The 21118-nt window shown below is 46.8% G+C and overlaps 3 protein-coding genes across 3 annotated transcripts; 2 read left to right on the top strand and 1 right to left on the bottom strand.

Annotated features, from left to right (window-relative positions):
* Positions 1–31: 31 nt before the first annotated feature.
* LOC122382357 (leukocyte elastase inhibitor-like) lies at positions 32–2019 on the bottom strand. Its single transcript, XM_043367580.1, has one exon. The coding sequence runs from the start codon at positions 1499–1501 to the stop codon at positions 368–370; it is 1134 nt and encodes a 377-aa protein (XP_043223515.1). The 5' UTR covers positions 1502–2019; the 3' UTR covers positions 32–367.
* A 3766-nt stretch (positions 2020–5785) lies between these two features.
* On the top strand, positions 5786–13155 carry LOC122382358. Its single transcript, XM_043367582.1, has 4 exons — positions 5786–5932; positions 6447–6638; positions 6981–7151; positions 12664–13155. The coding sequence occupies exons 2-4, from the start codon at positions 6448–6450 to the stop codon at positions 12851–12853; spliced, it is 552 nt and encodes a 183-aa protein (XP_043223517.1). The 5' UTR covers positions 5786–5932; position 6447; the 3' UTR covers positions 12854–13155.
* A 2714-nt stretch (positions 13156–15869) lies between these two features.
* LOC122382359 (aquaporin-9-like) lies at positions 15870–20796 on the top strand. The gene is made up of 6 exons (XM_043367583.1): positions 15870–16242; positions 17036–17162; positions 17662–17799; positions 18212–18315; positions 19144–19358; positions 19685–20796. The coding sequence occupies exons 1-6, from the start codon at positions 16144–16146 to the stop codon at positions 20034–20036; spliced, it is 1035 nt and encodes a 344-aa protein (XP_043223518.1). The 5' UTR covers positions 15870–16143; the 3' UTR covers positions 20037–20796.
* Positions 20797–21118: the final 322 nt, after the last annotated feature.

A 21118-nucleotide genomic window follows, 5' to 3' on the forward strand; every position in this document is an offset into this window, starting at 1 on the left:
AGATTAATCAGACACTTCAGGAAATAGGTGCGACATTTTATTATGTATTTGTCGTAGTGCATAGTTTAAAACTGGGACATATCAAACAAAGACTCTGGTTGCCGTAGACCAGTCATAGGGTGTCTACGGGTGTTTTCTAGAGGCAGGTGCGTGTGGAGGAATCGATCTCAGGCAAACAACCAATGTTACAGAGCCTGTGATCGCAGCTGGTCCGAGTTGCCACTAGATGGCAACACTTCAGGCGACCGATGGCACTCTTCACCGCATCACGATGACACATTGCCTCAGTCATTTTCTGCCGTTAGGTAACGCTGACGGACGAACGCCAGACTCTACCACTCTACTAGCCACAATCAGCTGCGCTGACTTACTCGGGTTTGACGTAGCGGCCCGAGAACAGAACCAGGCCGAGCTTGTTGTCAACAACGGCGAAGAAGAAAGGATGGTGAGCGAAGAACCTGAACGGCTCTGGCCCTCGGCAGGCCAGCACTGCGATCGGTCCAGTGGCGGCGGCTGCCTCAGTGCCCTCCTCGTTCACCTCAATGAACGCCTTGTGAACCACCTGAGAGACAAACAGGTCCCTGCTGCCCGATATCTTGGACAGGTCCGCCGACCGGGCGTCAAACAAGTCAGTGACGCCTAGCTTCTGCAGATGGCCCTCGAGGTTATAAAACGTCTCCAGTTTGAACTTTGGGATGCTGATGCTGGTTTTCCGATTGCCGAGACGTTTCACGATCGACTGGACTGGAATGCCAGCAAGCTTCTCCTCCAGCGCAGCAAGTCCATCTTTCTCGTCCGGCAGCAGCAGTAGCATGCTGAACCGCTTGCCTTCGTACGGAAGCTCGAGAGCTTTACATCCCAGCCCCGCGCATGAAGGGCGGCACCTGAACTGAGTGCCTTCCATGTGCATCATGCTCGTTTTGACAGCAACCTCAGGAGTGACGAAGAAATCCTCCATCCGTGTCGCCTCTTTGTAAAACTTTTCCTTCCAGGAGCCATTGAAATAGATCGCATTCACCAAAACCAGGCGGACTTGTCCGTTAAAAGCACTTGGATCCATCAAGTCCTTGATTTTTCCTTTTGTCATGGACTCCACGTCATCATTGATCAGCTTGCTCGTGCTTACTGCATCTTCGAAATCCACGCTCTTCAGATCACTTTGGTACTTGTTCTTCATGAGCTCGAGGAAGCTGTCCAAAATGCTGTAGGAGTTCTGGACGTACATCTTGTTAGCGGTGGTGAGTGTGACGTTCGGCGGGTCGCTCAGCTTGGCTAGCACCTTGCCGTAGCCGTTGTGGAGCGCCGTAGCGTCCTTGGGAAGAAGCTTTAGCGCCTGCCGTAGCTGTAGCTCCGTGTCTCCTGCGGCGCCGCCGAAGGCCATGGCCAGCGCCGTGCAGATGCTGAACGGCGACAGGAGCACGTTTTCTCCGCCGGCCGCCTCGGCAAGAAGTCTGTAAAGCTGGCAGGCCGTATCTCTCTGGTGTCTGGTGGCGGCATCCATGGCGCTGGGATCGATTCGAGAAGACGGGTACGGGCAGAGTCCGGCGGTCGCTGTCGGTCTGGCGAGCAGCAGCAGCACTGCCTCACCGCTCACTGCCTCCTCAACGGCAGACCACTGGCTACGCCTCGCTGAAAGCCGAAGTGAGTTTTTGCTCCACTTCAACAGTAGCAGTCGCGGCGGAGCCGAAATTTCGTTCAGTCCAAGGCTCTATGTGTTCACTGCTCAGTCACCTAATCGGGCCGGCGGCTGCACAGTGCACAGTGCCGTCTGACCAGCCGCGGCGGCGCGATGGCGGCGGCCGGTTGAAACCTCCACCAGCCTGATTCACTGCGACAAACGTCACGGTATCCACTGACGTAGACTGGTTACACATGAAACTATGTCAACCGTCACGTCCTCGCTGCTTCACAACAGCACCGTCCGTCGTGTGCTGCGCAGATCTCGACCCCACCTCTCGCGACTATTCCGCTGGCGACCGCGCAGTCGGTGTGGATATGTGCGGGAAGTCCCCGGCAGCCTGCTGGAATTCACGACCAATGCCATAGCGCCCACTGGCACTGGCCTCGTCCCTCCCCCCCCCCCCCCCCCCCCACATGGGCAATTGCAATGGGAGTCGAAATCAACCCGATTTTAGGTATTATTTTTATGGAGTAGGTAGATGTTAAAAAAGAATAGACGCCTGACCATCGCAGGTCGATGGCCTGCCTGTGGCAGCTGTCCCCTCCCCTTTTTCCGACCGCATCCTCCTCATGCAAAACCCGCTGCAAAGGCTTCGGCTTTGTGTCCGTTACGTGGTCTTACGACCTTGGCCCAACTGCTGGTCTCGTACCGCTAGCGTCATCTGTTCGTCCACAGCTAGCGCCACCTACCGCATGTTAGCCTCTGAGCTCGCCTCGTGCTGTGCTTAGCTGACCGACTGCAGCCCATCGCGGACTGTAAAAGACTGACGTTAACTGCCCTGTGTGGCTGACCTCTTGGCCCATGGGTCGTGATGGTAGTGGCTGGTGGAGTGCTACACCGCTACATCAAATCGTCCAGATTTGGTTGAATTATATTAGACTTGACGCATCGGTTTTCTGCATACGCTGGTCGATTCGGCTGAGGGAAAGGAGGGTTCGACCCGGATGGGGGTATGGGAGAGGAGTTACGACAGCCCTCGTCACTCGCCCGTAATTGAGCTAAAGCTTCGCAAAAGGAGCGCGTGTCTCGTTTCGAGTTACCGCGGATGTCCAATATTGGCCTCAGGTCAACTGATGACCTCTGAGGCCAGGTCACAAAGGTCGGATCTAATTTTCGGCCAATAACTTCTCCAAATAGGGGAGAGTGGGGTGGGTTGTATCAGTTTTTACTCCGAGACCCATAAACTCGTAACTATCCGTGATAAACTCATTATTTCCATACTGTCCCCTTCCTTGATTCTTCTGCTTTTTTGTGCAAAGTAACTTTTCCGCTACCTCTACCAGTTTTTCTTCTACGGTCTGCCGAATAGAACAATGTTTTTGATACAACTTGCCCCATGGCTTGGGTGAGTTGTATCACATGGTGGGGTAATTTGTATCACTATTTCACGTTTCAGGGAGTGTGCTTGCTACTGGTTTTGAACATAACAGCAACATTAAATGGGGTTAATACAATGCATAGGTATGCTCAAAGGCTACACTTTATTAGACCAAACTTAGGTCAATGCAATCCGAACGAAACATCAACAGACTAGACGCAAAAGTGGCCCGTTAAGAGCAAAGAAGCCAACACATTGTGCCGAAATGGAACGAGCATTGACTAGCTACCTACAAACGCGAGCCAGGGCTTAGCTTTCGCGATCAAAAGCAACATACCCATACATACATACATACATACATACATACATACATGTTACAACATACCCCACCCGGCTCTGATACAACATGTACCTAGCCGCCATCTTGGAAAAACATCCTCGTGCTAAAAAAAAACAGCGGACAGCTGGAGAAATCCGTTTTCACTCACGCAGCCTTAGAACCTACCCTCACCACCGCTACGGAGATCTTTCAAATTCGTGCACATCTAAATGCCCAAAACACACATTTTCTTGCAACTTATTTTTTTAGAATGACATTAAAAAAAACATAAAATCGGCTCTCACCTCGAGACGCGTCCACTCAGCCACAAGACAGAACAGGGAAAGATGGCGCCCGGAAAACCTCGTCGGCTGGTCGTGTCGCGAGCGCCATCCATTGGATAAGTTTGGCACAATTCGCCCTGATACAACTTGGACATGATACAACTCTCCCCGCTCTCCCCTACTGTCGGTGCAACAATTTTTCCAGCATGCTGAACTGAGTGGAATAGGCTCCTGGCTTAGGAAACATCAACATAAAGTAATGCCATGTCAGGCATTGACAGGGCAATGCCTTGTCAAGGACGGTCGGGTCAAAAACTTGGCCAAGGAAAGGGATGATCCATGTCATTCGGTTTGGCACCTCAATCTGAGTTCTTTAGCGCCTTTGCTGACTCGCTAATTCAGTTCTATCGGGATTTATTGACTAAAAAACTCGACCTCGACTGGCGTTACGCGGAATTGAAATGCAACAGCTAAGCATCGGACCATGCATAGATAGTATGCAAATTGCAATCATGAACACGATCTCCATACGCTGGGAGTAGCATAAGAGCATTTTCGACTATATAAGAGCCGCTTGCATATTTGCCTGCCCTTAGGTATTGATTTACAACGAAGAGGTCACTTGACCGATTATACCTCAGGTAATCATCCCTTACGAAAAACGGGACACGGGTACAAATTATGCCTAAGGACTTTGGAGTTCCTCTCATTTTTTAGTGTTTATAAGTGTAAGTGTATATTCTCTTGTGATATAGGTTCCGCGCTGGTACTGAGAGCGCTAAGAAGTTCCGATACCGATTTTTTTAAACATATAGAGGGCAGAGGCCCGTGCATAACGTCGTAGGTCAGTGACCTGACCGGCCTGAAGATCGGTTGATGCCAAGAGATCGGCATCGGAAGAAAGGCTGCAGGTATACCAAATTTCAGCTCTCATGCTGAACCACAACGAACGATATTACGATATAAATGATCGATGCAAACAGCCTCGCAAATTGAGCCGTCTAGGGATTATTCCATCGCACCGTTTAAAATAACAACCTATCGGTAACTTTATATTACCAGCGACCGTTCAAACACGATGTTTGCTTATCCACGCTGAATTCTTGGTTTGGGTAGGGTCAGCGACTCCTTCGGCATTTGTGGGTGTGTGAACCATTCCTCCAAAAGGTGTGTGGAACGTGTGGAACAATTATTCATGAGGTATAGCTATGAAAGCCAAGGTCAACGGTCATCCGGAATGCGACCGAGAGCCGTTTTGACAAGGAGCCCTTTGTTTCCGTTCGAAATTGGGAAAGTGATGGCACCTACATAGTTAAATGCTTTGGCGATATTGTCCCGTGAAATTATTTATGGTGAGCAGCCCGAACCGGAAAATAAGCAGTGAAGCGGGAGTCGAGAAGTGTCAAACGCCGTTTGTAAGTTATCCCAAAGCTTGTCAGAGGACAGAGGTATGTATGTAAGTACGTACAGCCTACAGGTCTCGCGCGTTTTAGCGGTAGGTTTTGCCCCTATGAAATTTAGTAAATTTCCGGCTATATCTTCTTCGTCTAAAGCTTTTAACGGTTGGAGATGCGATCGATTTATTCGTACACACGCCTGCTATGATCTTCTAAAATGGCTTCAGCGCATAGGTATCGATTAGTGTCTGAGATATAGCCGGAAATGTAAAAAGGCAAAACCTACCGCTTAAACCCGCGAGAGCCGTACATTTCGATATTGTTTTCGGTAAGCTGAGAAATTCCGAAGGTCTATCCTGGTTACCCGACTTAAAGGCGACAAACCACGGTCAAAGAACATCGTGGGCCGTGCGTCGCGGTCTCAATGAGTTATAGGAGGCACAAAAATAGCAGCAGTCATCTGTGAAATTGCACGACACACTTTTATCGACTTATGTAACGCAGAACCGCGTGAAGAAATGGAGGACTCATCGTGACCTATCCCATCCGGGCAGAGGACGCGCACCTCGCCAATCGCCGGGAATGCGCCTATTCTCCGCTTCGTAACGGTGCCCCGAGGCACCACCGTCGGCCGCACCTCACTAAACAACCCATTTGTCACGTGACACGTTACATAAGGCTTAGAGGATGTCACGTGATCATGTCCTCGGGCACGGCGCTAACGACAGCCGAAAACTGCCAAGGTGACCGGAGAATCCCGGGAAAACACAGACGAGAAGACGCACACACACACTCTCACACAGACAAACACACGCTCTGGCCGCCGGCCTTCCAGAGCCAGTTTTGGACGCGACTATAAAACCGACTGGTCACAGGCACGCCCCAGCATTCCAAGGAGTTTTGTCGGGACGACACCAGCCAAGGATACGCCAGGTGAGATTTTAATCAGGAGCCCCCAGCAAACATCTGTTGACTCCTTGTTGCGAAAGAGAGATACAAGAGGAACTTTTCATCGCCAGGACCAATATTGATTAGTAACGTTTAAACATAACGTTTGAACGCAATGTTCAGCTTAATTACGGATAACACGATAAGAGAGATATACCTACATTTATTCCTGCCGTGGTTGACAATTTCAGTAAGATGTTTCATCAGGCTATTTTTAATTTTCATCCGAGGCATATAGACTACTGATACAAAGAAGTGTATGTCCGAAGTCATTTTTTATCTTAGTCTTTCTAAAAAAAATATCAATGTTATCCGGCACGCGGGCTGGGTCGGCTGGACTTTTGGAGCCAGCTTAGGTCAGGCATTAGGAAGAAGGGAAATGACGCTTAATTGGACGGTATCAACATCTTATCAAGGACGATACAACACCACGCTATTCCTTTCTTGGCACCCTCCAACCACATCTTGCGGCTCTAGCAACCCATTGCTGTGCCGGCAGTATGAAGGTGACGGGTACCCTGACGCTGCTGTGCTGCCTGCTGCTGCTGCTGCCGGCCGAGGGTCAGCGACGCCACTACCGGGGCCGGTCAAACCGCGGCAGGAACCCCGGCCGCGCCCTGCGCCGGCTGGCCACAGCTGGGCTGCTGTTCGGGGCCGGCACCGCCGTGGGAGTGGCGCTGGCTCGCGGAAAGTGAGCAACGGGGGTGGGAAGAGGAGGGCCGAGGGTGGGGAGGGGAGAGAAAAGCTTGGGTAAAGGAGAGATCGGGCTGGAAAGGAGAGACAGGAGTGGCGAAGTTATGAAAGAGATTGGGGAAAGGCAGAGATGGGTTTATGAAAGAGTAGAAACGAGCATGGAGAGTGGAAGCACGAACACGAGGAAGGGAAGATAGGAAAGCAAACATCGACCGGATATTTGTTTATATATTGCTTCTCAATCTAATTTAAACATGTTTTTTATGTATGCATAACATTCACCCCGCCCTCCTCCCGTCGACTTGGAGCGGTATCTAACACCTCCCCTTTCCCCGCCCAGGAGGGACGTCTCGTTCGATGACGCCAACCTGGGACTGGCCGAGGAGACCGTGCTGGAGGCGGTGCAGGCTGCCGACTCTGACCGCTGCATGGAGCAGTGGCTGTGCGACATCACGGCCCGGCCCGAGCAACAGAGGGCGGATGAGGAGCAGGATATGGTGCTGCTGTTTGAGTGAGTATGACATGGTACAGCGGCTTGCTGAGTTCGAAGGGGAGAGGGAGAGGGGGAAAGACAGAGAAGGAGAGAGAGAGAGGGAGAGAGGGTTGGGTGAAAAAGAAAGGGAAAGTTTATAATGAGAGCACTTTTTAATCAAGCGTTGCTGTTTCGGAATTGCTCAGCAAAATGAGGTGCGTTCTCTTCTGCAGCTCGTTTAGCATACCTACTTTCGAATCTGTACAGGGACCCGCAGTTGCTACTGTACACATATATTACCAATTTAGAATTGCGCTATTATTTGCTAAGTGCTGGCCATTGGAGAAAGGAAATGTAGTGCAAAGTATGGAGGAATAACACATGTTTGCTCCTAGGACGTATGTTTTGTATAATTCCTCTTACCGCAACAGATATTCTTCCAAAACTACAATCGTGCTATTTTTCCGCGCCGGTTGCCTCCCCAGATCCCGTCCTTGGTATCGCCTATAGCTTCCGTTCCCGCTACGTGAATGAAAGTCACGTGACTACTACAGGTTTGCGCTCAGTACTAACACACCTAGCCCGAGGGCCGGTCCGTAGCGGGGAGGGGTAGAACGCCAGAGCTCCAGCGCAGTGGAGGTGGTGGTGGCCCGTATCATAAAGAGGCAGCCGTAAGCAGAACTACAATTGCCGCAGTATAAGATTATGATCAAGTTTTCTTTAGATGTATTGATTGACAAGAAATTGCAATGCTTATCCGATATAATAAAACGGTGTCCAAGGCCTTGGAAGAACGATAAAACATATTTAGCAACGTATAAATTTCTGATACAGGCCATGACCTTTCACTTTGCCTCCGGGGAGGACCGCTCAGGAAGCCACATACCGAACGAATCGAGGCCTCGCATCGCGGCGGCAGAGGAGGTGGATAAACCATCGCCAGATCTTTCGGTTACTTATGTTTCCAGAAGAAAGAGGGGGGAGGTGGAGGGTGAGGGCTGTTTTCAACCCACTCACCAATCCTTTCCTTATTAACTTATAGCTTACCGAAAAATGCAACACAATGGTGGCCGTCACGAGATGTAGCGAAGAGTGCCTCAGCCACACCGGTTTTGAGTAAACTTTAAGCATTGGAATTCAGGCCATTGATCCTGAAGCATTATTTTATTTTTGTCGTGCATAAGCTGGGATGACGTGGTTCAAGTTAATTGCGAAGAAACGGTTTTAGTTTCAGAACATTTATGAGGCTAGTCGCGCCAAATAGTATACGTTTTTTGCAAAATGTCAAATAGAATGTTGACGTGCTATCCAGATGATGGAATTTATTTGACACAAGAAGTCAAAAAGTGGAATCGTTAGTCATCCTGCATACCTATAAATCGATTCGTCATCTTGGTTCGAGCTCAATAGTTCTTTTCGCGGATGATCGGTTTCGTTTTCTTTCTTTTTTTTTTGGGGGGGGGAGGACAGATTATGAGCCAGTAACCACCCTCCCCAGTCCCCCAAACAACAATTGTTGACAAATACTGTGATGGCCTAAAAAATGCCCTCAATTGTGTGACGTAGGGGAGAATGAGGTAAGTTGAGGTAAGCCGCTTTTTGTTTTTCGTAAGCTACAGGCTAACTTACTGATCATTTTTCTGCGTTTATACGGGTTGTACGGATAGAGTGGTGATTTGCGCATGTAATGGTGGCCAGAAATGTTTCATACCGCTTATTTTTGTACTGAAAAGGCTACATCAAAAATCATCTTGCACGTTGCTCATCTTACCCCATGGGCGGGGTAAGCTGAGACACGTCGTGGGGAAAGTTGAGCATGGATAGAAAAAGCGAACCTTTTCATTTCCCGGGCGCGGCGAAGAGTGAGCTCTTTTATTTACTCCATGGCATAGATACTTATGGCAAAGTTTTTTCCTCCATCAAAAAGTGACTATTTTAAGCCTTCCAATAGCTCGTAAATTTTCTATCACGGAAGAAATCATTTTATCCTTCAGATAATCTGCAAATCACTTACAACTTGTGTCAACAAAGATCAACAAAGATCAACAAAGAAAAACAATTTGCTACCTACCATTTTTATTCAGCAGAAACAAGCGCAGCTCAGTTTGGTTTTCGACAGCGGAGACAACAATGGCTTATCCGGCTCATCTTCCCCCAGGTGAAAATGACTCATCTTGCCCCACCCGTGGCCATTTTCGATTAATGACACCCGCTAAGGAAAATAACCATGCACCGCAGATAACAACCATCTCATTTTACAGGCAAAACATGTCTTAGTTATCAGGGGCGATACCACATGTTACCGGGTGCTGAGCGTGAGAACGTTGCCGTCTCACGTGAAAGACTGCAGCATCGTAAGCGAACGGCACATGGAAGCTCAAGTCAATTAGCGCCATATAGGAGCTGAGAAACATGGGGTGGCTAAACTTGCCCCTTGGCTCATCTTACCTCACTCTCCCCTATCTGGGGCTCTCAACTTTGATTTGTTAAAGTTGTTTGTCTGTTCATTATAAAAGCTGTCAAATTTGCCGTATCGTTAAACTTTTATTGAGTTTGTATTTCACACTTATCTAAAATGAACAATTTTGTCACTGGCTTCTTTTATGAATGGAATTGGATGGTCGCATGAATGAACGAATGAATAGCTCCATTTGAGCATCAGCTGAAATCAATCCTAAAATTTAATCTACCAGTCTGCAACGAAAAGGTTTAAAAACCAGTGCAAGTTAGGTGCAGTTTCTAATCTATGCCGTTTTTTATTAAGTGTCTCATAGCTCCTTAATCTTGAGCCGCTTCTCTTACGATTCATTTGATGTGGTGCTTACATTGTTCAAGAAGTAGTATTCGAGCTCGTTGGTCTTAAAAACTGCTATCGAAGTAAATTAAAGTGTTTCGGGCTTCGGCACTTAAAAACCAATCGATATTTAACCCTCACCCACTTAGGCATTTCTTTTCAGCGTCTTATATGTAGCAGAGGGGCGTAGAAACCCTCAGCCATTTATGAATAGCCAGAGCTTCGCTGAAAAATAAAAAAGAGCGAGCTACTTGTGGCGAGAGAAATCGGATGATTTGAGGGCCCTGGTCATCGCTGACGAGAGAAAGCCAATTATTTTTATGTCCTGGTCAATGCTGAGATCTTAGGTCACTAGTTGACCTCCCAGATCAGGTTAATAACCCAAAAGCACGGAAAATTGGGTCCTGCTAGAATTTCTACAAGTGAAGTTTGCTGGGACTTGGCTTGCTTCTGACTCCGAATTTGCACTTGCTTTGATCAAATATGATGTATCAAAGCATTTGGGGTAGGACGGGTCACGCCAGACCACCCATTAGGCGTTCTGCCGGCTATCCATAGAATGTTAACCAGCACTTACAGCCTTGCAACATATTGCATAGGCACTATAACTGATACCTAAGTATGCCTAGTTTTCAAATGCTAAAATGAGTGCTAAATTTCAAACAACACTTCCTAAAAACCACAGTAAAAAGGTGAAAATTTAAGGAAGTTAACCGAGATCATTTCAAGTAAATGACCTTAACTTGAGTTTCACGTGACCTTGGCACCCACAACAATCAATGATACAAACATTAGATAGTATATTTCACATGTTGTCACGTTGCTTATCACGAAACGACTATAGAAACACACAGATGTGCGCTGACTTTCAATTGCTATTCTGGCCTGACATGATCTTGAGAAAAATAATCACAGGTTAAAGGTAATTTGGTTCAGGGATTTAAAATTCTCAGACAAGATGCCAAAATTATCAGGGCTATTTAATTTTCCGGGAAGTTGTAAAATTGATTAACTCCAGGGCACCAAAGAATCGTCGCAATCCTTCGCTTTGCCGCGATTTATTGGTGAAAAACAGGGGGCGCGGTCTACTTACCTCTACTTATATGTGTGGTGAGGGCTAATATTCATTTTACCTGTTATTAATATGCAACAATTTCTACATGAACTGAGACCAGTCCATATGGGTATGTTTTTCTCACGGACAATGACAATATAAAAACAATGCGAATAAAACCAAACGTTTCGGACAACAACGTGCCTTCGTCAGTGGAGAAAAATAAGTGTATAGGTTCAACATCGATGAGAACTATATGCGGCACCGTCTCGGTGTGGCCAGCCGGGTTGCCGATAAAATACACAAATGTTTATAAGCTTCCATGATGTGCTTAAAAACTGCTGAAAATATATCTTAAAAAAATAACTACTTCAGCGATTTTATCGAAAGAAAACATGTATGCCTCATTACTTATTTCTTGCCACTGACGGAGGCACTTTTTTGTGCGAAACGACTGTTTTATTCGTATCGTTATTGTATTGTCATTCCCTGTGAGAAAAAAGGATAACTCTTCAGTTAGTAACCATAACAGCGAAACGGCTTAATGTAACACAATTCACTGTGTATACGAAACCTATAAGTCCCTAAAAATAATCCTATTTACAACTTTTAAAAAGATACAGCTTATACAGCTTAGGCATATAATTTTTTCTGCATTAAGATAATATTCATTTATCTCCACAGAATATGGTAAATTAGTGCTGCTGAAGTTCGCTTTCGAAGCGTCTCCTCCAGGCATTCCACAGCTCTCGTGCCATTTTGGATCACGGAACATGGCTGGGCGCACGACAGGCCGTCTGCGAGCTTGGACGGACCACGTGACCACCTCCTCCCCTCCCCCTCACTCCCGTCCCCTTCCCCAGCAGGGCGTCCGATCTAACCGCGCCCCAGGCAGTCGGCTCGGTCCGACCCTCCGTCGAGCCACGGCCCGAGGCCGCCTGAGTTTGTGCCGGGTGCAAAACTGGAGCAGTAACTAGCGCCGGAACTAGTAGTCAGCACGACCATCGTCAGATGGCAGGAGTAAATGGAATAAGCGGTTCCAGGTTTCAGAAGGAATGGGGCAGGAAAAAGCGCTGAAAACAATGTTTTGCTGATATAGCCATAAAAAGTTCACTGAATTAGGAGAGCAGCACATCAGTTTAAAGCCCTTCAGATTGTGGTTTTAATAAGCACACAATCATTTCCCAATTCGCCTCCAACGGTGTCACAGGCAAAGAATACGCTGAAATACTAGTGTGTACAGAAGCAACTGCGGGTCCCTGTACCTGGGTATTTATTGACACACGCTCCTTAGCTGTCAGCAGCGTAACTGGATTGTCCCTATTATTGGTGCCAATCGGAATTTCTTTTCTTGGAATTCCAATTTTTGTCCAATTCCAATTTGGAATTTGGACGGAATTCTTAACATTTTTTTTGGAAATTAATCGGAACACAAGGCCTTTAAAATTTAAAATGTTAAAACGGAGGCCTTTAAAACGCTTTTAAACACTTTTAAAATTTACGCAAAAAATGCAAAAATCGTTAAAAATTGGAATAGCCCCCGCTTTGGACAAAATTGGAAATTTACTTGGCAATTTCTTGGAATTGGATCGGAATTGGAATTGAAATTTCATGAAATTGGCACCACTAGTCCCTATATCTCAGGAACAACGAACCGCCATAACCGTGCCACCTCTGACCGGAGCCGTTTCCTCGTGTGGCAGGGACGAGGCGGCGGCCGGTATCAGTGACCAGCCGGGCTCCTTCCACGCGGTGTACGTGGCAGCTGCCGCCCGCGGCCTCCGCGCTGCCGCCGAGGGCGACAGGAGCTCGTGCCAGCTGCCCAGCTGCCGGCTGCAGCCCGACCAGCTGCTGCAGCAGCTCAGGGCCGCCGAGGAGAGCGAGGAACGCTAATGGGATGGCGACGGTAGCACGCAACCATCGGAGAGCGTTAACATCTGTAAGGAGGGCATTAAATCTACCGTGTATGTAGGTACTTGTAGAGCTGATAGCAAGACGCTGCAGAAAACGCGATGCTGCAAAATGCCGAAGAAGCTATTGAAAGTTGTCTGTAGCTATCGAAACAGCACCTAAAAGAGCGAGCCCGTTTGGTAAACGGCTCTGAAAGCAGCACGTGTGATTGGATGGGCATTACTTGTGACCGTGACCTCATGATGACCGTGACTCATGTAAATAAACACATTTCACCAGTAAAAGGCTCGGTCTTCAGGTTTTAGCGCTACATCAACATGCTGCAGAATGCACATTGGAAAATGCTAGCATATGTACGAATACTATGAATGGTTTATCCTATCTGCGTGACAGGGCTATCTGTATACATGAGCGCATGCGGAACAAAACAAGTGACAGAGGGTAACACTTAACAGTATTGAACGCTATCACATCACATTCTCTTCATTAACCCTCGCCCGCACATGGGGGGGGGGGGTGGTTGCCACCCCCCCCAGGCAGTCTTTCTGCTCTGCACTCAACAGTTTTAGAGCTAGAAGGCTGATTTGTGGTATAGCTGCTCCTCTATCCTTTTTTAATGTCCACTGAAAATTTCAAGTTTCTGGGATTTTTGGTTTCGGAGGTATGACCTTGTTTTTCAGGTCATGTCATGACCCAAATGGCCAATTCTCAACATCTTGCGTTTGCCATGGGCCTTGTGAGCTTTTGACACCTTGATTTCGGCCTTTTTTGCCAGTCTTACCTTCCACCTATCATGGACCATGTTGTTCGACGATGTACAGGGGTCAAGGTCAGGGTCAAGGTCAACCTAGGTCATCTAAGATAATTGCGTTTTAGGCAAGCTGAATTTACTTTTTGTGAAGTTTTTTGACTGCATTTTTGGTAAAAGCTTCTCAGATCATGATTTCATGTAATATGGACACAAAAACAATCGGTGCACACATCAGTATACACACATACACACACAGACATACAAACACATATAATTGACCTTGACCTAACTTGACCTGAAATGACCTCAGCAGCAAAAATCTGGTCGGGTAGTGTGACAAAGAGGTTCTAGCTGGCTCGGCACCAAAAAACAGCATCGTCATCGGTATTTGATAAGCAGCGCACTTGATATCCAACGGTGACCCAAAACAGCAACATTTTTTAGTTTGACCTGACCTGGAAGGTCAATGACTGACCTGAGAAGGTAAAACTGGGTATCATTGGATTTGTCTCTTCCCAAAGAATCTTTTTGGTCTTTACCGCTAAGCTCTATCTCCAACAGGAACGAAATGGCGCAAGGGGGGTGGCAACCCCCCCCCCCCCCATGTGCGTTCTAGGATGGGAAAATGGCATGTGCGGGCGAGGGTTAAATACGACTCTCAAATCAATCGCCAGCAATCAAACGTAGGGCAAATCAGCTATCTTCTGTGGTTCCAATCTCTGTACCTATGAATCTGAGTCGCACGTACCGCGTGATCCCCTAATCTCCACATTAGAGGCGGGTGGGCATCAGAGCGATTATCTGGGACCGCTCCATTGGCTGTGGTCGAGAGTATCGGGGGCCACTTCAGATTCCCTCGCTCGGCTTTATCTCTGTTACTATATTGCCTCTTGATCGCCTCTTGAGTCGAGCTCACACACACACCGATCAACCCACAGGAATAGTGCAGCGCTGATAGATATAGTACGAGGGATCATGCTGGGAATTTGAAACGCCTTTTGTAATCTGGCTGTAAAGGGCGTACCGTAAAATAACTCAGCCAGCGTTTGATAGATAACTAATCAGGACTGATGTCATTGATATGTTCGAAATGAACCCATGCCATGAATTCTATAACGATCACACTCACCATTTATGGTCGTTGATGTCTCCAAAAAATGCCGCCGAAACAAGCTGTATTTTGTAAGATACATTCCCTTTTAAAATGTCAGCCTTACCTCTTTAGAATGAGGACTGTTTAAGCAGGCAGTCTTCTGCTACAACCAGCTGCTTTACCTTCCAGGATATGCATTCTGCAACCTCTCCGAAACAGAAATGAACATAAATGTCACGCTGTTGAGATTGGCAAATGAGTTGAGCTAGGGGCTTCTCATGACACTTATGATTTATCTATATCTCGTGACACATGTCAACTAATGAAAGTTACATAATAAATGCATATATTGAGGGGAGCGATGCGCTGCTAAAAAAAAACTGTCTTGCGTACTATATGCATCGCATAGACATTGGGCACAAAGACGAATTGATCATATCTATGTTCAAGTTTACGACGCATGTGCCATTGTAACGATGAATGGTCTTGTGCAGCGAATGATCTTGTGCAGTCTTATCGCGAGTCTTACTGCCGCTTAAGCCATCACAATCAAACAAGATTTGAAATAAAACTTAATTGGTGCAGCTGAAGTTACTAACTTTGCCAACGCTATCACTGCTATCACTATCATAAAGCTATCACTATCACTGTTATAGCGTATCCTGCAAATCACAATAAACTTTATAGCAACGTGATTGTAATCTAGTGTTTTTCCCAATGCTCATACGGATTTAAGTTAATGATCTCGAACTCTGCGTATCTCGAAATCTAGAACATATAATGCGTCGCAGGATAAAGATACCGGCTTAAGAAGCACATCATTAATATATTTGGTCTGTTGAAGCTTGTTTCAAATCGAGAATTAAAAACAAAAGTAGGTATGCATAGAACTACGTATATTGGCAGACTACATTCAAACCGTTTTAAGAAAAAAGTAGCCTTTCTAAGTTTCTACTAGCCTATCGCGTTACGTAAGCATGAAATCGCTGTATACATGACGAAAGCACATCTTTTCCCTTCTCACCCTGAGCTCAAATATGCAACAGACGCACAAACAGCGGCGGATTTGTCTCCCGCCGTGCCGGCCCACTATCTCGGCCACATGGCTATACTACAGCGGCAGCGGGGGCTCTCAGGCGCGATATCAGGGCTTCAATTGCTCGTCGAACAGATATGAGCACTGTCACTTCGAGGGCCGATGTGACCACCGACACTGACTCGCCAGATATCTGTGGGGCGGCGCTGAAGAGAGGCGGACCGACGCAACGTCTGACCTGACCCGACCTGACCTGACCGGAACGCACCCGGTCGACTGGTCCTGACCTTTTCCGATCCATGATCTAAATTAACCTTCTCAGTCCCTTTACGACCATTCCCAGCCCGAACCGATCAGATTTTAAATCCGACTTGATCTGACCTGCCGGTGAGATGATAATTCCCATGGACCGAGTGCGGCGGGCGTGTCGGATACGCCACCCCATTATCCGAGAGAGCCTGGCCGAGCTGATTGGAACAGCCACGCTGGTGGTAAGTAGAAGTGCATTTCTGCAATCTGCACATACCAGACAGGTAGATGTATACCGGCACGGGGCTTTAACGTAATCAATTGCTGGATCCGCCCCCAAGAATTTTGTCGGTAGATAAGATGAGTTGATTATTGAACATGTGCTTTAATGATAAGGGTTCATTGCTTTCATACTTGGCATTGCTTCTGGGAACGACTAATGGGCACACTTCTGTTGCCTTTTTGAGGAGTTCAAAAATCTGTTTAGGCATTTAATTGGAAATAGATTTCAATTCAACCAAAGGGTGCATTCGGGACATGCATGCAACTAAATACCCAGAGCTTTCATCGCTCATGATCAAGACATGGTCATGCACAATCAAGTCAAGTCGTATAGTCAGTCATGGTCAAGGTCTTTTAACATCCACAAATAAGACAAAAAAGCATGCATTACACATGCCGTGGCACCTTTTGCTAAAAAGGGATGCAATGATTTGAATAAGGTGATCAATGATCATAAGTACCTAATGCATGAGCCGTCAGGTAAGGGTCTGCTTTTTTGTAGAAGCTCGTTAGCAGCTAGCGATAGCGAAATAATGACATTATGCTTCAAAATCAAGGAGTGTTCGTCCGATACCTCTTCCTATCTACAAGTGCAAGGGTAATTTGATTTATGCTTCATGCAATGTATTGTTACTTTCAGCATTAGGTCCCACATTTTTTGTACGTTTTCAGTACCGTTATTTTTAAACGTTCTCAGCCCATATATCAGCTAATATAGATAATCCCCCAGGGCGTCATTCAATGTGTTCACAGTTTTTCGGCGATGCGGCCATCGCCAACAACATGATCATCGGCAGCACCACCGCGACCGTGGTGAACGTGCCTCTTGGGTACGCCACGGCCCTGGCTCTGGCCGTCTACGTGTCGGGCGGCGTGTCAGGTGAGCGAACGGAGCACGAGACAATCTCACCACTGTGCGCATGTGCCATTCACATGCAAGATGCGCTGCCTTGTGAACTTAAAGCGGGAGTGATGTTACAGACGGCTTATCAGCTTTCGAACAGGCTGTAAAAAGCTTGCATTGCTTCAGAAGATGCAGTAGATATATACCTAACGTTTGAATTATTTGAAGTGCGTTCTAAAGTGAAATCTGAAATGTCATACCGCTGTATAAAGAACCCGAAAATGTATGCGTACTTCACAGTATGTGTAGAACGGTAGACTCACTAGACTCGATGTCAATATACGCTAAGTGGCGAGTATGCAAGTCGAAGATAAAAAACCTAGAAATCAGCAGGACGCCTCGTCAAAGGGATTGAATGTGAAGTATGATGAAATCGTGACACAGCTCTACATAGAAGCACCCCTAAGGTATTTTCCAATGCAAAGCCTGTCATTAGACGTTACAATGGATCACTGCGATGACCTTTGACCTGCAGGAGGTCACGTAAACCCCGGTGTGACCTTGGGAATGTGCCTGACCGGTCGCTGTGACCTGAACCGGCTGTTGCCCTTTACGATCGCCCAATTTCTCGGCGGATTCCTCGGCGCTGCACTCACTCACGGACTCTTCTTTGGTGAGTTCCACGCTGCTGTGTGGGATGGGCTAATTCCATACCTAAGATTTGCTAGTAAGTATGGTAAACCCGCTCCGATGAATATTTTCATGGCATTATCCTCTATTCTGTGTTATCTTACCGTGCCTTACTCTATGCACAATGTAGTAATTCATATAAGTAAGATTCTCATTTATTTGCAGATGTAATCTTTGCACGTTACTTATGATGTACTATATATTTTAATCACTCAAGGCTTCGCGAATCTTTTTTAACTTGGGGCCAGGCTGTTTCGGTTCCAGTGGGACTCTGCACCAAACTGTTTGGTGTTTATTTATAACGTGACGAATCGCAATCCAGTTTGCAACTGGCGCCTGCAGCATAATCCCAGCTCGGCTTAATAAGTTCTAAAAACGGAAATTATCTTTTGCAGATGTTTTCCAAGATGATTCCCAGCATACAGACGAGCTATATGCTGCTGTTTTCGCGACATACCCCAATGGATTCATATCTACTGGAGGAGCGTTCCTGGACCAGGTAATTATCATCTTTTGAATTAAACATGCATGACCTTGACCATCTTTTGAAAAACATGCAACGTCAGCGTGGATTGCTGACTGCCTTGCCTCCATGCCAGTGTCATTGTGTGGAACAGAGAACAATAACATTGAAAAAAATACAAAAGACAAATGTAGTCATTTTCTGATAGTTTTTATTCGTGAATCATGCACTTCATTATCAATTATCAATTATCTATTTTTTTTGTATTTATTCAACAGACCGTCAACAGGCACTTGACCCACTAAAAGACGGAGTCACAAGACTAAAAACAATAAATATGGCACACACAGGCAGCATACACACGCCGGGATAGAAACGCAGATACACATGTAACTAAAATAGAAAACAATGAACAATATAATGAAATAGGCAATGAAGTGAAAATATGAAGAAAAAAAATGTGTGAACGACCACTGAGCATAAGTTTTAAAATCCCATGTAAGGTGGGAAAGAAACCATGATACAAGGTAAACCAGAATAGCTGAACAAACAGTAAATATGAACACAGAGATAAACGATGTATAGGTACTTTAAAAACACGTAAAAAAGTATAAAGTGAAATGAAAAAATATAAGAAAACATTAAAAATAGACATATTTAAAATCATAAAAATATAAAATCTATGGGTATGGGCTATGTTTCCATTGAAGTTTAAATTCATTTCGTATGGGCTGTTCATGAAAGCACCGTTATAACTTTTTCCAGAATTCCGATTATATGTCAACACCCATTGATTGCATAGAGACATGCAGCCATAGCCACAACCCTAGGCCCTATGTAGGCACCGCCCAACGCTGTCCCCAGGCCATGGGCACTGCGATGCTGCTGTTTGGGATCATGGCCGTCACCGACCGACGCAACATGGAGGTGCCCAAGGGCGGGGTGGGCGCCGCCATTGGCCTGGTGCTCTTCGGGGTGATCACTGCCAGCGGCTCCAACACGGGCGCAGCGCTCAACCCGGCCCGCGACTTTTCGCCGCGCCTCTACAGCTACATCATCGGCTACGACAACGTCTTCAAGTGAGCTCATGACGAGGGAAATTTGATTGCTGATGGGTGGTTCTCGTTATTGACTAACTTTCGGCTTCAACAATACTTTACTTCTAATAAAGTCCCTATAATTGATATTTTTCTAGCTTCAATGCGACATGGCTTTGGCTTTCATTCGACACCCAAACATCCTAGAATAAATTGTAGGCGTCAATCACTCAAGTATGGTTGGTTTCTAAAACCTCGTCGACCATGCATGCCTTTTTTTACATAACATGGAACGAGCTCGACAAGTAAACTGTCAAAATACAGCTTACCTATAGTCATACGTACTTACCCACAATTACATATTTCAGGGCAGGCGACCACTTCTTCTGGATCCCGCTGGTGGCCTGCTACGTGGGTGCCTTCATCGGCGCCTACCTCTACTTCTTCTGCATCGAGGTGCACCATCCGGACGAGCTCGAGGAGACTCCCGCCGGCCTGGAGCTTCAGATGACCCCGGCGGACGTCAAAGTCACTCGACCCGCTCCCTCGCAGGGCCACCACAATGGTGGATTCCGGGACGATGCGGACTATTCCAGGGGTGGGGGTTTCCCGCGCGACTCCAGGCACCAGAGGGGTGCTGGATACCCCAGGGATCCGGGATACCCCAGGGATCCAGATTACCCCAGGAGCGATGCGTACCGGGATAACAGGTACAGCTAGGGAGATCACAGCTCGAGGAACATGCACCTGTGGTCCCACAGAGTGCCTGAGAGCGTCATGTCGGTATGCATGTGCTGAACGTTGTATGTATTTCATAAAAATCAAAGCTTCACTTTGTCACCTTGCTATAGCAGAACCTAAGGACCGATAATAATGGCATGCTAACTTAATATGTGATCGCTTGATCGGAAATATCGATGACGTCATTGTCTCTGTAAGCGCCTTTAACATCACTGTGACGTCATTGCTGCCCGTTGCAATGAGTGGACGACAGTTAATCCTTTTTATTGGTTTTTAGTTCCACTAAACCGAAGTGCATCGTCCCGTAACCATCTGAGACATCCTCCCCGAACTGACAGCGCTGGCTCCTCCGTCATCCTCCAAAGTTTCTCGACTAAGAGTCATCTCCACCTGCATCAGCTCCAATACTCTACCCCACTCTCACCCCTCTACCCACCGACGACATTTGGTGGCTGCAGTGATGGCCTCACCTGGGGGCGCAACTTGCTGAGTGGGCGCCCCGCAGCCTCCTCTCTGGCCTTGGGGCGAAGATTAGCCGGCAGACGGACCATTTGGCCGGGTGCCAATCGGACGAGCTGGTGGTGGGTACTTGAATGTCCGTGGCGCAGTGACTGTGGAAAATGGGCGCAGGAAATCGACTCTAGAGATGCATTGGTCGAGCCGCGGCGCTGTATTTCGCAAGAGTATCTTATAAGTGTGTAGCTAACATGACAACAATAAAAATGCAGTCATATCCGGATTCATTGACTTTTTACCGTGGTAGCATTTACGCATGTCAGATGACTGAGCTGTTTTTTATCGATGAGGCTATTATTGGCTGACACTCCGTCTGGGATTTCCGGTAGCGAGGTCACGTCTCATGGTTTGGTGAAATGAGGTTCGGGATCCCGAAATATACTGCGTTGACACTTTTTACAGCGCCAAGAAAATCCCAGCATTGAGTGTCAAAATAAAATTTATATTGGCTACCCGTCTCCCTCACAACTTTTGCAGATAACTGATAACATTTGCAAAGAAGTAAATGTCGCTTTTTAGTACCACCTGGCAGTTTTACACTGCTC

Source organism: Amphibalanus amphitrite, unplaced genomic scaffold (assembly GCF_019059575.1).
Source record: "Amphibalanus amphitrite isolate SeventyFive unplaced genomic scaffold, NRLGWU_Aamphi_draft 000138F_arrow, whole genome shotgun sequence".
Taxonomy (NCBI): domain Eukaryota; kingdom Metazoa; phylum Arthropoda; class Thecostraca; order Balanomorpha; family Balanidae; genus Amphibalanus; species Amphibalanus amphitrite.

Coding starts and splice junctions, on each gene's coding strand:
- LOC122382358 (XM_043367582.1), top strand. CDS start 6,448: ATGAAGGTGACGGGTACCCTGACGCTGCTGTGCTGCCTGCTGCTGCTG. Junction 6,639..6,980: donor GTGGCGCTGGCTCGCGGAAA/GTGAGCAACGGG, acceptor TTCCCCGCCCAG/GAGGGACGTCTCGTTCGATG. Junction 7,152..12,663: donor GATATGGTGCTGCTGTTTGA/GTGAGTATGACA, acceptor CTCGTGTGGCAG/GGACGAGGCGGCGGCCGGTA.
- LOC122382359 (XM_043367583.1), top strand. CDS start 16,144: ATGATAATTCCCATGGACCGAGTGCGGCGGGCGTGTCGGATACGCCAC. Junction 17,800..18,211: donor CACTCACGGACTCTTCTTTG/GTGAGTTCCACG, acceptor TATCTTTTGCAG/ATGTTTTCCAAGATGATTCC. Junction 18,316..19,143: donor GAGGAGCGTTCCTGGACCAG/GTAATTATCATC, acceptor CGCTGTCCCCAG/GCCATGGGCACTGCGATGCT.
- LOC122382357 (XM_043367580.1), bottom strand. CDS start 1,501: ATGGATGCCGCCACCAGACACCAGAGAGATACGGCCTGCCAGCTTTAC.